A 16,694-nucleotide genomic window follows, 5' to 3' on the forward strand; every position below is an offset into this window, starting at 1 on the left:
TTGATCAGTTATTTTTTTGTGTGGATAAAATCATGTGGTTTAAATCTCGATTTAAATCATGATTTAAAATCAAGCCACCCTGATTTTGCAGGACATCTTGCTATTGTCACGCAGACTTCTACAATATTAGGTATGCTTTTTAAACACTGGTGACCCACCCGACAGGCCTTCTAGGCAACTATAACTGGTGCCTTTAGATTTTTCACCGTCGTATATTTTCGCTTTGAGAGTGGATCTGTCTTGTTTTTAAAACCTTCTTGATTGCTAAAACTGAATATCTATCTGTCAATATGTTTAATACGTATACTAACTCTGATGGTTTGCACTTTCTTTTAATTTCAGTACTGTACTTTTGGTCTTTTAAGCCACATTTCACTGACTTTCAATAATGTGAAATTGATAGAAATATACAAATAATCTTCAAATGTATGGTTAATAATATATGAAAGTCTAACTTGAATATGGTGCAATTCTTTTATAGATACTAAAATGGCATCGCTATCTGAGGCCATCCGTGATGAAGTTAAGCGGAATGTAAGAGCTGTGTTGTTCTCCAAGATTGGTGGAGTACCAATAGATAACTTCAACAAAGACTACAGATCACTCCTGGGAGACCATTTCCCACCGCAAACTTGGATATCAAACTTTAAAACAGGGTCTAAAAGCAATGCCAGATGCTGTCAGGTGAGTATGTGTGTGTGTTCCAACTGGGGAGATTCACACACCCACATTCAAACTGGGGAGATTTTTTTACACAAATCTCACAGCAACCGCCATACTGTGGAGGTTGCTCTAATCAGAAAATCAGGGGGGGCCGGCCAAGATTGGCTCAATTTTGACGTTGTCATTGGTTTTACACGTAAACACAAAAATGTCTCAAATTATTCCAAAACTGTACGTGTATGTTATTAAGCACTATTTTATCAGTCTAAATCCGCTGAGGTTCGCCAGTGAACCTCATTGTAAGTACTGTTTTTTTGATTTTTTATGTATGAATAACGCACGATATGTTTCGATATATACTGAAAATTTCCCCTACGTGTGTCAATGAGTGTACGTGGTGTAGTGGTTATGGATCTCGACTCCCACGCAAAGGGTCCCGAGATCGATTCCCATCCCCGGCGGTGGATAACAATTTTTCTTCTTCTTTTTTCTTTGAATTTAAAATTATTTATTTTCATGTGAAAATGTAAATATTGCACTGGGAAATTTATTTTGTGCATTTTTTTTTCTGTAATGGGGCCACCCGCCAATAGAGCTAGAAACGGATCTTGGCTCCGGGAAAAATAATTAAGGCCCAACGTGCAGGCAGTGTTGCCGTCATATTGTCTGTTTTGTTTACGCTTTTGGCTGTTGCCACATTGAATAATGTAGTCCACCATCGTCTGCAGAAAATGACAGGTGGTATACCCCCCTCTATGGCTCAAAAACCCCATTTTTGAGGTTATCTTCAACTGTGGAGCTCCACGGTTGTTAGCAGACTCCACAGTGTGAATGTGACAAAACACACACACACCTCCACAGTTAGAACCATTTACAAACGCACCTCCACACTTGGCAGCATCTACAAGAGGGGGTGTGTACACTCAGGGTTGTTGGTTTTTTTGATTTAAAAAAAAAATTTTAATCAGATTTATTTGATTTAAATCGGATTTTTTTGATTTAATTAAATCAATTTTTTTGATTTTTTTATTCCAAGAACTGCTATACCCATGATAAAGTCAAAAGACTACCAGTGGAATGCCAGTCATTATATATATAATCCTACCAGGTATTTACAAAAACAACAACATGTTTTTACATGTGAAAATTTCAAAGAAAAATTTGGTAAAATCATGGGGAAAAACCTGTTGAATTCTGCACCTTGAAAATTAATTTTAGCAATAGATGAAGTAACATCATAGAGGTATTTTAATTGTATCCAAAAGTTGATTTAAATCAGTGATTTAAAAAAATCAAGTGATTTAAATTGGCGTGATTTAAATCAAACAACCCTGGTGTACATAATGATGTAATGTATGTTTTTAATTATTTTGGAATATTGTTTTAAAATTCTAAATATGTGCAATTTGAGAATGCATCCTCTTTTTAAAATCAGTGGAAACTGGGGACCATCCCTGTTTGATAAATATGTGCTATATGGTGGAATTTGCAAATAATGTAAATAAAAAATTAAGAGTGTGTCCCTATTATTCGGTGATCAAACATTTGTCGCCGATTGATACGCTTAAATGTCATACAAATTTGTATAATTTACATGTAACATCCTCGCCGTTACTGGCAAAAGTCTGGAAGTAACATCCCGGTTTTTGCATAGTCTTCAACAGCATCCCGGTTTTGGGGTGGTTTCATGTAGGGGGGTGTGGTGGGTTGGTGCTAAATAAGGACACACACCACAACAGAGACCAGGACACATCCATTATTGTACATGTATGCTTGTTTTTTGTGTTCATATTGGAATATATAATTAAGTTTGCTCTCTCAATTGTCAATACAAATAATAACAAATATTCATGATTGTAAGATTTTATTGCAAAGGAAGCCAAATTAATCATAGCATGATTGATGTCAAGAGACCCATGTACAATGTACAAATGTATGTGGCAGTGAAATGTAGATATGTTTATCCATAATGTTTCTCACCCCATGCAATGCTTTTACAATACCATATAGCACATGCACAATTGCAGATACAAGTAGTGTATGCGTAACATATCATAGTTCAGAAGTCAAGTAAAGCTGTTGGTCCCATTTATAGAGCTTCAGGAAGACCTATCCCTGTGCATCCCTGGTTCTGATGTGTGCAAGCAATCCTAGGTTCCACAGGATCATGCATCTAGGTACATTTTGTAAAATGCACATAAAGTCTGCACATTATTAATGCTCAAACATTGAGATACCAGTACATAGGAATTAAAAGGAAGTTGAATTACATGAAGTGAAATATCAAATGCATCCTCTATTTGTAACTAAAAGGCCAAAGGGTGTCTGACTCCTGATGGCGATAGAAAGTGTGTGGATATACATGTAATGTGTATGTGTACATCCATATCAAAATGATGCACTTGTCGGCTGCTACATATCTCTTCTTACAATAGCTAGGAATAAATAACAGATGCATCTCAAGTGAAAATCACTTCAAATCATCCCCATAAGTCACATGATTTTAGGAATACAGAACGTGCAGAACATTCCAAAACCATATGACTTGATTTGAAGTAACCTCCACTAATTGAGATGAGTCTGTTATTTATTCATAGCTTATGGTAGCTATTATGTAAAATCAGACACATGTAGCAGCCGACAAGTGCATCCTTTTGATATGGAAATTCATATAATGTTTGTATTTGGTTTTCATTTGCTTCTTTACAGATTTGAGATGAAAAACGATACAGAGTATTTATTTGGTATTGCTGATGACAGCTCTTTCATGTCATCCTTTGCAATCAAAGCACAATTCCCAGAATACGGTAAGTTCATCACTTGACCCAAACTATATAGTGTATAATGAAAGACAAAGATAAAAAGACTAGTTTGCGTCTGACGTCACTGTCAATCAAATTCTCTACGATCCTTGATTGGTTAATTAGCGTGTAAGGAAGGTCGATTTATCTGGTGCTGATCGGAGAAAAGGAATAGTAGTGAATGGCGAAAAATTACGTACATTTACAATGCAAAAAGCAACTTTTCTAGGCATTGTTGACATGGTGCCTTCGCGAAAGAAAGTTTCCTAGTATAAAGACCTAACTTTTGAGATGGTTTGTATGTTTGAAGGTGCAAAATTAACAATAAGGCGCCCGCTTTTACCGCCGTGTTCAGCAACTCATATCATCACGACACTTGTAAACAACCTGTGCTCGAGTTTGATTGACAGATGACGTCAGACGCAAACTAGTCTTTTTATACCCGCATGCGAAGCATGGACGGGTATATTGCCATCCTGTGGTTTCTTATACCCGCATGCAATAGCATGCAGGGTATCTTCCCATCCTGTGGTTTCTTCTCCATCTCCTTATCTATGCCTGTGCAACAGGGCATAGATATTCTGCTTATGCTCTTTATCTATGCCTGTGGAACAGGGCATAGATATTATCTATGCCTGTGCAACAGGGCATAGATATTCTGCTTATGCTCTTTAGTCTTCTCCTTTTCCTTCTTCTTCTTCTCCTTCTCACGCTTCATATTGACAGGGCTATCTCCAAAACTACAAGGGCCCCAGGGCTCATATTTGGCACACTTATTGGCCCTACCCTGTAGATGTGCCTTTTGCCCATTTTGGCCCCATAGGTCAAAGGTCACGGGCCCCAGGGGCCCAAATGTAAAAATACAAAGCATGCCGTTTCTCATCAAATAAAGCAGCCTCGGGGCCCTGAGTTGGTGCACTGATAGCCCCAGGAGTACTCTATATGTCCATGTATACATGAGCCCCATATGTCATATATTATGGGCCCCAGGGCCCCAAATGTTAAAAAAAGGGGCAACAGTTTGACAAGGTTAGCTGTGAAACTACAAGGGCACTAAGGCTCATATGCGTATGGGCCCGAACTTGTAGATATGAATTTTACCAATTATGGCCCCAGATTTTTAAGGCTAGGGGCCCAGAGGCCCAAATGTTAAAACAAAGGGCCGGCCGTTTCTCAGCAAATAAAGTAGCTACAGGGCTCAGATTTGGTACACAGATAGGTTTTCAGTATAGGGTGATGGAACAGCCATTAAAGGGACACTCCGTTTTGGGATTAAAGGGGTATTCAGATTTTTTGATTTTTTTTTTTTTTTTTTTTTTGATTTCTTTTTTGTATGGAACATGTTTGTTGCATTATTTAAGGAGGAGCGCCTCAAGCGTTTACACAGCAAATGCAATTAAAGGGCTATTATTTGATTTTTAATTAATTAATTTTATTTTTTTTTGTTGGTATACTGATAGCCCTTTTTAGAATATGGGGTGTCAGTGGGTGTTAGGGTGATGGAACAGCCATTAAAGGGACACTCCGTTTTGGGATTGAAGGGGTATTCAGATTTTTTGATTTTTTTTTTTTTTGATTTTTTTTTGTATGGAACATGTTTGTTGCATTATTTAAGGAGGAGCGCCTCGAGCGCTTACACAGCAAATGCAATTAAAGGGTATTATTTGATTTTTAATTATTTATTTATTTCAATTTTTTTCGTTGGTATACTGATAGCCCTTTTAGAATATGGGGTGTCATGATGGATTAAGAGTGTCATGGTGGGTTAAGGGGGTTAGGGTGGGAAACACAGGCATAGATATTCGTGTTTGGTCAAACACAACTGTGCCATCTAGTTCTCCTTATGCTCTTTAGTCTTCTCCGTTTCCTTCTTCTCCTTTTCCTCCTTCTCACCCTTCATATTGACAGGGCTATCTCCAAAACTACAAGGGCCCCAGGGCTCATATTTGGCACACTTATTGGCCCTACCCAGTAGATGTGCCTTTTGCTCATTTTGGCCCCATAGGTCAAAGGTCACGGGCCCCAGGGGCCCAAATGCAAAAAAATACGTAGCATGCCATTTCTCATCAAATAAAGCAGCCTCAGGGCCATGAGTTGGTGCACTGATAGCCCTAGGGGTACTCTATATTTATAAGTATACATGAGCCCCATATGTCATATATTATGGGCCCCAGGGCCCCAAATGTTATAATAAGGGGCAACAGATTTACAAGGTTAGCTGTAAAACTACAAGGGCACTAGGGCTCATGTGTGGCACACGTATGGGCCCAAACTTGTAGATATGCATTGTGCCCATTTTGGCCCCAGATTTTAAAAGCTTGGGGCCCCAGAGGCCCAAATATTAAAACAAAGGGCCCGCCGTTTCTCAGCAAATAAAGTAGCTACATGGCTCAGATTTGGTACAATAATAGATCTTTAGCATTATATTGTTATATGTATATACGAGCCCCATACGGCACATAATATGGGCCCCAGGGCCCCAAATGCTAAAACATAGGGCCGGCTGTTACTCAGTAAATAAAGCAGCTACAATGCTCTAGGTTGGTATACTGATAGCTGTTTCAGTAGGTTAAGGGGTGAGGGGGTGTTAGGGTGATGGAACAGCCATTAAAGGGACACTCCGTTTTGGGATTAAAGGGGTATTCAGATTTTTTGATTTTTTTTTTTTTAAATTTTTTTTTGTATGGAACATGTTTGTTGCATTATTTAAGGAGGAGCGCCCTCAAGCGTTTACACAGCAAATGCAATTAAAGGGGTATTATTAAATTTTGATTTTTAATTAATTTTTTTTTTCTCGTTGGTATACTGATAGCCCTTTTAGAATATGGGGTGTCATGATGGATTAAGAACGTCATGGTGGGTTAAGGGGGTTAGGGTGGGAAACACAGGCATAGATATTCGTGTTTGGTCAAACACAACTGTGCCATCTAGTTTTCCTTCTCCTTCTCCTTCTTCTCCTTCTTCTCACGCATCATATTAACAGGACTATCTCCAAAACTACAAGGGCCCCATGGCTCATATTTGGCACACTTAATGGCCCTACCCCATAGATGTGCCTTTTGCCCATTTTGGCCCCATAGGTCAAAGGTCACGGGCCCCAGGGGCCCAAATGTAAAAATACAAAGCATGCTGTTTCTCATCAAATAAAGCAGCCTCAGGGCCCTGAGTTGGTGCACTGATAGCCCCAGGAGTACTCTATATTTACATGTATACATGAGCCCCATATGTCATATATTATGGGCCCCAGGGCCCCAAATGTTAAAAAAGGGGCAACAGTTTGACAAGGTTAGCTGTGAAACTACAAGGGCACTAGGGCTCATATGTGGCACACGTATGGGCCCGAACTTGTAGATATGCATTTTACCAATTATGGCCCCAGATTTTTAAGGCTAGGGGCCCAGAGGCCCAAATGTTAAAACAAAGGGCCGGCCGTTGCTCAGCAAATAAAGTAGCTACAGGGCTCAGATTTGGTACACAGATAGGTTTTCAGTGTAGGGTGATGGAACAGCCATTAAAGGGACACTCCGTTTTGGGATTAAAGGGGTATTCAGATTTTTGATTTTTTTTTTTTTTTTTTGATTTTTTTTTGTATGGAACATGTTTGTTGCATTATTTAAGGAGGAGCGCCTCAAGCGCTTACACAGCAAATGCAATTAAAGGGCTATTATTTGATTTTTAATTAATTAATTAATTTTAATTTTTTTTTGTATACTGATAGCCCTTTTAGAATATGGGGTGTCAGTGGGTGTTAGGGTGATGGAACAGCCATTAAAGGGACACTCCGTTTTGGGATTAAAGGGTATTCAGATTTTTTTTTTTTTTTTTTTTTTTTTTTATGGAACATGTTTGTTGCATTATTTAAGGAGGAGCCCTCAAGCGTTTACACAGCAAATGCAATTAAAGGGGTATTATTTGATTTTTAATTAATTTATTTATTTCAATTTTTTTCGTTGGTATACTGATAGCCCTTTTAGAACATGGGGTGTCATGATGGATTAAGAGTGTCATGGTGGGTTAAGGGGTTAGGGTGGGAAACACAGGCATAGATATTCGTGTTTGGTCAAACACAACTGTGCCATCTAGTTAGTCTTTATCTATGCCTGTGGAACAGGGCATAGATATTCTGCTTATGCTCTTTAGTCTTCTCCTTTTCCTTCTTCTCCTTCTCCTTCTCCTTTTCCTTCTCCTCCTTCTCACCCTTCATATTAACAGGGCTATCTCCAAAAGTACAAGGGCCCCAGGGCTCATATTTGGCACACTTAATGGCCCTACCCCATAGATGTGCCTTTTTGCCCATTTTGGCCCCATAGGTCAAAGGTCACGGGCCCCAGGGGCCCAAATGTAAAAATACAAAGCATGCCGCTTCTCATCAAATAAAGCAGCCTCAGGGCCCTGAGTTGGTGCACTGATAGCCCCAGGAGTACTCTATATTTACATGTATACATGAGCCCCATATGTCATATATTATTGGCCCCAGGGCCCCAAATGTTAAAAAAAAGGGGCAACAGTTTGACAAGGTTAGCTGTGAAACTACAAGGGCACAAGGGCTCATATGTGGCACACGTATGGGCCCGAACTTGTAGATATGCATTTTACCAATTATGGCCCCAGATTTTTAAGGCTAGGGCCCAGAGGCCCAAATGTTAAAACAAAGGGCCGGCCGTTTCTCAGCAAATAAAGTAGCTACAGGGCTCAGATTTGGTACACAGATAGGTTTTCAGTATAGGGTGATGGAACAGCCATTAAAGGGACACTCCGTTTTGGGATTAAAGGGTATTCAGATTTTTTGATTTTTTTTTTTGATTTTTTTTTGTATGGAACATGTTTGTTGCATTATTTAAGGAGGAGCGCCTCAAGCGCTTACACAGCAAATGCAATTAAAGGGCTATTATTTGATTTTTAATTAATTTTAATTTTTTTTGTTGGTATACTGATAGCCCTTTTAGAATATGGGGTGTCAGTGGGTGTTAGGGTGATGGAACAGCCATTAAAGGGACACTCCGTTTTGGGATTAAAGGGTATTCGGATTTTTTGATTTTTTTTTTGATTTTTTTCTATGGAACGTGTTTGTTGCATTATTTAAGGAGGGACGCCCTCAAGCGTTTACACAGCAAATGCAATTTATTTGATTTTTAATTAATTAATTTTAATTTTTTTTGTTGGTATACTGATAGCCCTTTTAGAATATGGGGTGTCAGTGGGTGTTAGGGTGATGGAACAGCCATTAAAGGGACACTCCGTTTTGGGATTAAAGGGGTATTCAGATTTTTTGATTTTTTTTTTTTGATTTTTTTTTTGTATGGAACATGTTTGTTGCATTATTTAAGGAGGAGCGCGCTGAGCGTTTACACAGCAAATGCAATTAAAGGGATATTATTTGATTTTTAATTTATTTATTTATTTCAATTTTTTTCGTTGGTATACTGATAGCCCTTTTAGAATATGGGGTGTCATGATGGATTAAGAGTGTCATGGTGGGTTAAGGGGGTTATGGTTGTTTTTTTGGGATTAAAGGGTATTCAGATTTTTTATTTTTATTTTTTATATTTTTTTTGTATGGAACGTGTTTGTTGCATTATTTAAGGCGGAGCGCCCTGAAGTGTTTACACAGCAAATGCAATTAAAGGGCTATTATTTGATTTTTAATTAATTAATTAATTTTAATACTGATAGCCCTTTTAGAATATGGGGTGTCAGTGGGTGTTAGGGTGATGGAACAGCCATTAAAGGGACACTCCGTTTTGGGATTAAAGGGGTATTCAGATTTTTTGATTTTTGACCAAACACGAATATCTATGCCTGTGTTTCCCACCCTAGCCCCCTCAACCCACCATGACACTCTTAATCCATCATGACACCCCATATTCTAAAAGGGCTATCAATATAAAAAAAAAAAAAATTAAAATAAATTAATTAATTAAAAATCAAATACTTTTAATTAATAATATGCCTCTTCCTCAAATATCGCAACAAACATGTTCCATACAAAAAAACAAAAAAAAATCAAAAAATCTGAATACCCCTTTAATCCCAAAAGGGGCAACAGTTTGACAAGGTTAGCTGTGAAACTACAAGGGCACTAGGGCTCATATGTGGCACACGTATGGGCCCGAACTTGTAGATATGCATTTTACCAATTATGGCCCCAGATTTTTAAGGCTAGGGGCCCAGAGGCCCAAATGTTAAAACAAAGGGCCGGCCGTTTCTCAGCAAATAAAGTAGCTACAGGGCTCAGATTTGGTACACAGATAGGTTTTCAGTGTAGGGTGATGGAACAGCCATTAAAGGACACTCCGTTTTGGGATTAAAGGGTATTCAGATTTTTTGATTTTTTTTTTTGATTTTTTTTTTGTATGGAACATGTTTGTTGCATTATTTATTGAGGAGTGCCCTCAAGCGTTTACTCAGCAAATGCAATTAAAGGGCTATTATTTGATTTTTAATTAATTAATTAATTTTAATTTTTTTGTTGGTATACTGATAGCCCTTTTAGAATATGGGGTGTCAGTGGGTGTTAGGGTGATGGAACAGCCATTAAAGGGACACTCCGTTTTGTGATTAAAGGGGTATTCAGATTTTTGGATTTTTTTTTTTGATTTTTTTGTATGGAACGTGTTTGTTGCATTATTTAAGGAGGAGCGCCCTCAAGCGTTTACACAGCAAATGCAATTAAAGGGTTATTATTTGATTTTTAATTAATTAATTAATTTTAATTTTTTTTTTTTGGTATACTGATAGCCCTTTTAGAATATGGGGTGTCAGTGGGTGTTAGGGTGATGGAACAGCCATTAAAGGGACACTCCGTTTTGGGATTAAAGGGGTATTCAGATTTTTTGATTTTTTTTTTGATTTTTTTTTTGTATGGAACATGTTTGTTGCATTATATAAGGAGGAGGGCCCTCAAGCGTTTACACAGCAAATGCAATTAAAGGGGTATTATTTGATTTTTAATTAATTTATTTATTTCAATTTTTTTGTTGGTATACTGATAGCCCTTTTAGAACATGGGGTGTCATGATGGATTAAGAGTGTCATGGTGGGTTAAGGGGGTTAGGGTGGGAAACACAGGCATAGATATTCGTGTTTGGTCAAACACAACTGTGCCATTATCTATGCCTGTGCAACAGGGCATAGATATTCTGCTTATGCTCTTTAGTCTTCTCCTTCTTCTCCTTCTTCTTCTCCTTTTCCTGACCATTCATATTGACAGGTCTATCTCCAAAACTACAAGGGCCCTGGGGCTCATATTTGGCACAAAGATTGACCATACCCCGTAGGTGTGCCTTTGGCCCATCTTGGCCCTATAGGTCAAAGGTCACGGGCCCCAGGGCCCAAATGTAAAAATACCAATCATGCCATTTCTCATCAAATAAAACAGCCTCAGGGCCCTGAGTAGGTACACTGATAGCACTAGAGGTACTCTATATTTACAAGTATAAATGAGCCCAATATATCTTAAGTTATGGGCCCCAGGGCCCCAAATGTTAAAATAAGGAGCAACAGATTGACATGGCTAGCTCAAAAACTACAGGGGTACTGGGGCTCATATGTGGTACACCTATGGGCCCTAACTTGTCGATGTGAGTTTTGCCCATTTTAGCTCCAGATGTTTAGGGCTAGGGGCCCAATAGGGCCAAATGTTAAAACAAAGGGCCGACCGTTTCTCAGCAAATAAAGTAGCTGCAATGCTCAGATTTGAAACACTAATAGGTCTTTAGCATTATATTGTTATATGAATATAAAAGCCCCATATGTCACATAATATGGGCCCCAGTGCCCCAAACGCTAAAACAAAGGGCCTGCTGTTACTCGGTAAATAAAGCAGCTACAATGCCTTGTGTTGGTATACTGATAGCCCTTTTAGCATTAAACATATTATGGGGTGTCAGGATGGGTTAAGGGCGTCATGGTGTGTTAAGGGGGGGGGTTAGGGGGGGAATCACAGGCATAGATATTCGTGTTTGGTCAAACACAACTGTGCCATCTAGTCTAGTCTCCTTCTTCTCCTTCTTCTTCTCCTTTTCCTGACCATTCATATTGACAGGTCTATCTCCAAAACTACAAGGGCCCTGGGGCTCATATTTGGCACAAAGATTGACCATACCCCGTAGGTGTGCCTTTGGCCCATCTTGGCCCTATAGGTGAAAGGTCACAGGCCCCAGGGGCCCAAATGTAAAAATACCAATCATGCCATTTCTCATCAAATAAAACAGCCTCAGGGCCCTGAGTAGGTACACTGATAGCACTAGAGGTACTCTATATTTACAAGTATAAATGAGCCCAATATATCTTAAGTTATGGGCCCCAGGGCCCCAAATGTTAAAATAAGGAGCAACAGATTGACATGGCTAGCTCAAAAACTACAGGGGCACTGGGGCTCATATGTGGTACACCTATGGGCCCTAACTTGTCGATGTGAGTTTTGCCCATTTTAGCTCCAGATGTTTAGGGCTAGGGGCCCAATAGGGCCAAATGTTAAAACAAAGGGCCGGCCGTTTCTCAGCAAATAAAGTAGCTGCAATGCTCAGATTTGAAACACTAATAGGTCTTTAGCATTATATTGTTATATGAATATAAAAGCCCCATATGTCACATAATATGGGCCCCAGGGCCCCAAACGCTAAAACAAAGGGCCTGCTGTTACTCGGTAAATAAAGCAGCTACAATGCCTTGTGTTGGTATACTGATAGCCCTTTTAGCATTAAACATATTATGGGGTGTCAGGATGGGTTAAGGGCGTCATGGTGTGTTAAGGGGGCGGGGGTTAGGGGGAAATCACAGGCATAGATATTCGTGTTTGGTCAAACACAACTGTGCCATCTAGTTCTCCTTCTCCTTCTCCATCTCCTTCTCCTCCTATCAAACACATCATTCTGTCAAGGCTAGCGCTAAAACTACAAGGGCCCAAGGACCCATATGTGGTACACTTATGGGCCCTACCCCGTAGAAGTGCCTTTTGCCCATCTTGGCCCTAGAGGTCAAAGGTCACGGGCCCCAGGGGTCCAAATGTGAAAATACAAAGCACGCCATTTCTCATCGAATGAAGCAGCCTCAGAGCCCTGAGTTGGTACACTGATAGCCCTAGGGGTGCTCTATATTTACAAATATACAAGCGCCCCATATGTTATATATTATGGGCCCCAGGGGCCCAAATGTTAAAATATGGTGCAACAGATTGACAAGCCTAGCTCTAAGAGTACAAGATCACTAGGGCTCATATGTGGCATATGTATGGGCCCTAAGTTGTAGATGTGCCTTTTGCCCATTTTAGCCCCAGATGTACAATGCTGGGGGCCCCAGGGGCCCAAATGTTAAAACAAAGGGCCGGCCGTTTCTCAGCAAATAAAGTAGCTACAGGGTTCAGATTTGGTACACAGATATGTCTTTAGTATTATATTGTCATATGTATATATAACCTCCATATGTCACATAATATTGGCGTCAGGGCCCCAAACGGTAAAACATAGGGGCGGCAGTTACTCAGTAAATAAAGCAGCTACAATGTCCAGCTTGAGTCTACTGATATCACTTGAGAATCATACTTTAACATATATGTACATGAGCCCCATAAGTCATATATATTGGGCCCCAGGGCCCCAAATGTTAAAACAAAGGGCCGGCCGTTTCTCATCATATAAACCAGCTTTATGGCTCAGAGTTTGTACACAGATTGCACCTGAGAATTACATTGTTATGTGTACATATGAGCCCCATATATCACAAAATATTGACCCCAGGGCCCCAAACGCTAAAACATAGGGCCGGTCGTTACTCTGTAAATAAAGTAGCTACAATGGCCAGCTTGAGTCTGCTGATAGCACTAAAGAGTTATACTTCAACATAATTATGTACATGGGCCTCATAAGTCAAATATTATGGGCCCCAAATGTTAAAACAAAGGGCGGACCGTTTCTTATCAAAGAAAGCAGCTTCCGGGCTCAGAATTTGTAAATAAATAGCACCTGAGAATTATATTGTTACTAACACCCACACACCCATCCACCCCACACACGTAGGACTAAACAGACAGATCGGATTATATCATAATTGGAAATACCAGCGTGAAGCGTTAAGGCTGTTCCAGTTAAATTACATACCCATTGGCTGTTCCATTTAATTTACATACTCCCTCTGAAATGATCCCAAAAAAGGCTGTTCCGTTTAATTTACATACTCCCTCTGAAATGGCTGTTCCATTTAATTTACATACTCCCTCTGGAATAGTTTCCCCTGAATCATATTGCATAGCCTCACCGTGAGTAAGAGAGACTGACAACAGCAACCTATGGAGAGTAAGAGAGACGACTCCCCTGGGAGGGGACTTTTTACAATTTCTTTATTTTAAGTGCTACGACAGTGCAGCCTATATTCAATTAAAGCTTGTGACTTTGACTTTCACTTTTTACACATACAATTTCTTTATTTTAAGTCCTCAGCAAATAAGGACTGTAAGTTTGGGTACACCGATAACATGCGGGTATAGCCGTATTTGTGTACAAATATATAGCCTTCTAGTTCTCCTTCTCCTCCTCCTTTTCCTCCTCCTTCTCCTATCAAACACGCTCATTCTGTCAAGGCTAGCGCTAAAACTACAAGGGCCCCAGGGCCCATATGTGGTACACTTATGGGCCCTACCCCGTAGATCTGCCTTTTGCCCATCTCGGCCCCAGAGGTCAAAGGCCACGGGCCCCAGGGGCCCCAAATGTAAAAACACAAACAAGGCCGTTTCTTATCAGATGAAGCAGCCTCAGGGCCGTGTGTTGGTACACTGATAGCCCTAGGGGTACTCTATAAAAACAAGTATACATGAGCCCCATATGTTATATTTTATGGGCCCCAGGGCCCCAAATGTTAAAAAATAAGGGGCAACAGATTGACAAGGCTAGATCTAAAGCTACTAGGGCTCATATGTGGCATATGTATGGGCCCTAAGTTGTAGATGTGCCTTTTGCCCATTTTTGGCCCCAGATGTACAAGGCTGGGGGCCCCAGGGGCCCTAATGTTAAAACAAAGGGCCGGCCGTTTCTCAGCAAATAAGGTAGCTACAGGGTTCAGATTTGGTACACAGATAGGTCTTTTAGTATTATATTGTCATATGTATATATAACCCCATATGTCACATAATATGGGCCCCAGGGCCCCAAGCGCTAAAACATAGGGCGGCCGTTACTCAGTAAATAAAACAGCTCCAATGCCCAGCTTGAGTCTACTGATAGCACTTGCGAATCATACTTTAACATATGTACATGAGCCCCACAAGTCATATATATTGGGCCCCAGGGCCCCAAATGTTAAAACAAAGGGCTGGCTGTTTCTCATCATATAAAGCAGATTTATGGCTCAGAGTTTGTACACAGATTGCACCTGAGAATTACATTGTTATATGTACATATGAGCCCCCATATATCACATAATATTGGCCCCAGGGCCCTGTGCGCTAAAACATAGGGCCGGCCGTTACTCAGTAAATAAAGTAGCTACAGTGGCCAGCTTGAGTCTACTGATAGCACTAGAGAATTATACTTCAACATAATTATGTACATGGGCCTCATAAGTCAAATATTATGGGCCACAGGGCCCCAAATGTTAAAACAAAGGGCGGGCCGTTTCTCATCACAGAAAGCAGCTTCCGGGCTCAGAATATGTACACAGATAGCACCTGAGAATTATATTGTTACTAACACCCACACACCCCTCCACCCCACACACGTAAGACTAAACAGATATATCGTATTATATCATAATTGGAAATACCAGCGTGAAGCGTTAAGGCTGTTCCAGTTAAATTACATACCCATTGGCTGTTCCATTTAATTTACATAATCCCTCTGAAATGGTCCCAAAAAAGGCTGTTCCGTATAATTTACATACTCCCTCTGAAATGGCTGTTCCATTTAATTTACATACTCCCTCTGGAATAGTTTCCCCCTAATCATATTGCATAGCCTCACTGTGAGTAAGAGATACTGACAACAGCAACCTATGGAGAGTAAGAGAGACGACTCCCCTGGGAGGGGACTTTTTACAATTTCTTTATTTTAAGTGCTACGACAGTGCAACCTACTTTCAATTACAGCTTGTGACTTGGACTTTCACTTTTTACACATTTTCTGCTCAATTGGGCGACTTTTTACAATTTCTTTATTTTAAGTCCTCAGCAAATAAGGACTGTAAGTTTGGGTACACCGATAACATGCGGGTATAGCCGTATTTGTGTACAAATATATAGCCTTCTAGTTATCTTTGTCATTCATTATAGTCAACATTAATAGGTACATATTCTTAGGAAAATTTTCTGGACATGTGACCAATGCGTATCTATGTGAGTGTAACCTCGATCCTGATCCCTGACCCCTGATGGTGACCTCGCTATTCAAGTCTTGGTCATTTGAATTGTAGACCACATGCTGTGCTCGGGGTCACATTCTGTAATGCTAACATGTCTGCGTCCATGGTTGTCTCGTGTCCAATTTTTTCCGAGAAAATTTACCCAATAATGTTGACTGTAGTGTGATAGTCCTGATTTAGCTCATAGATAAGCATGTTTACTCATGCATTGACTTGTCCAATGATATGCGCATGCATACTAGGCGATTTAGGGATTCAATCATGTTTCACCATTGTTCATCACCGCTTAACAACGATGCGTCCTTGTTGTCTGTGTGGTTTACTTCACGAGGGCAGCTAAAGCTGCCCGAGCGAAGTAATCCATGCAGACGCAGCGTCGATTCCGATTTGTTAAACGGTGCTGAACAATGGTGAAACATTATTGAATCCCTTTCAACACCGAAAACAAGCTAAAGATTGACTAATTCACATGGTGATTTCATTACTGTCCATTAGTCATTGCCACTCAACTTTACAAGAAGATAGGTGATATCTCTGTTGATATCGGCAATAAAACTAAAGAATAAGCGGCAATGTTTAGCTGTTCCCTCCAAAAATACAGAAGTCAACAGAGTGCGTTTACACATGCAAAGTTCTAGGTATAACAAATTTTACACGTACGCTTTAACTTGCGTCCGCGTATACGCTCAGGAAAAGTGTGGATTCATCACCGATTAAATAAATAAATGTAGATATTTATATAGCGCTTTATGCCGTAAACAGCCTCAAAGCGCTTTACATTTATTCCGCCGTTATTAGAATATGTCGGAACCACGTTTGCAGCCTACAATTGGCGCAGGGTACATCAGTACAACGACTGTGACTACCCCTAACAGCTTCCCA

The 16,694-nt window shown here is 40.0% G+C and overlaps 1 protein-coding gene across 1 annotated transcript in view; it reads left to right on the plus strand.

The window, feature by feature from the left end:
- The first annotated feature begins 485 nt into the window (after positions 1-485).
- The window catches only part of LOC140171275 (uncharacterized), a 30,491-nt gene continuing 14,282 nt past the window's right edge, over positions 486-16,694 (plus strand). The window contains exons 1-2 of the mRNA XM_072194505.1: positions 486-684; positions 3,373-3,470. Coding sequence (XP_072050606.1) covers positions 668-684; positions 3,373-3,470 — 115 coding nt within the window. The 5' untranslated portion in view covers positions 486-667. The remainder of the gene's footprint in view (positions 685-3,372; positions 3,471-16,694) is intronic.

Source organism: Amphiura filiformis, chromosome 15 (genome assembly GCF_039555335.1).
Source record: "Amphiura filiformis chromosome 15, Afil_fr2py, whole genome shotgun sequence".
Lineage (NCBI taxonomy): Eukaryota > Metazoa > Echinodermata > Ophiuroidea > Amphilepidida > Amphiuridae > Amphiura > Amphiura filiformis.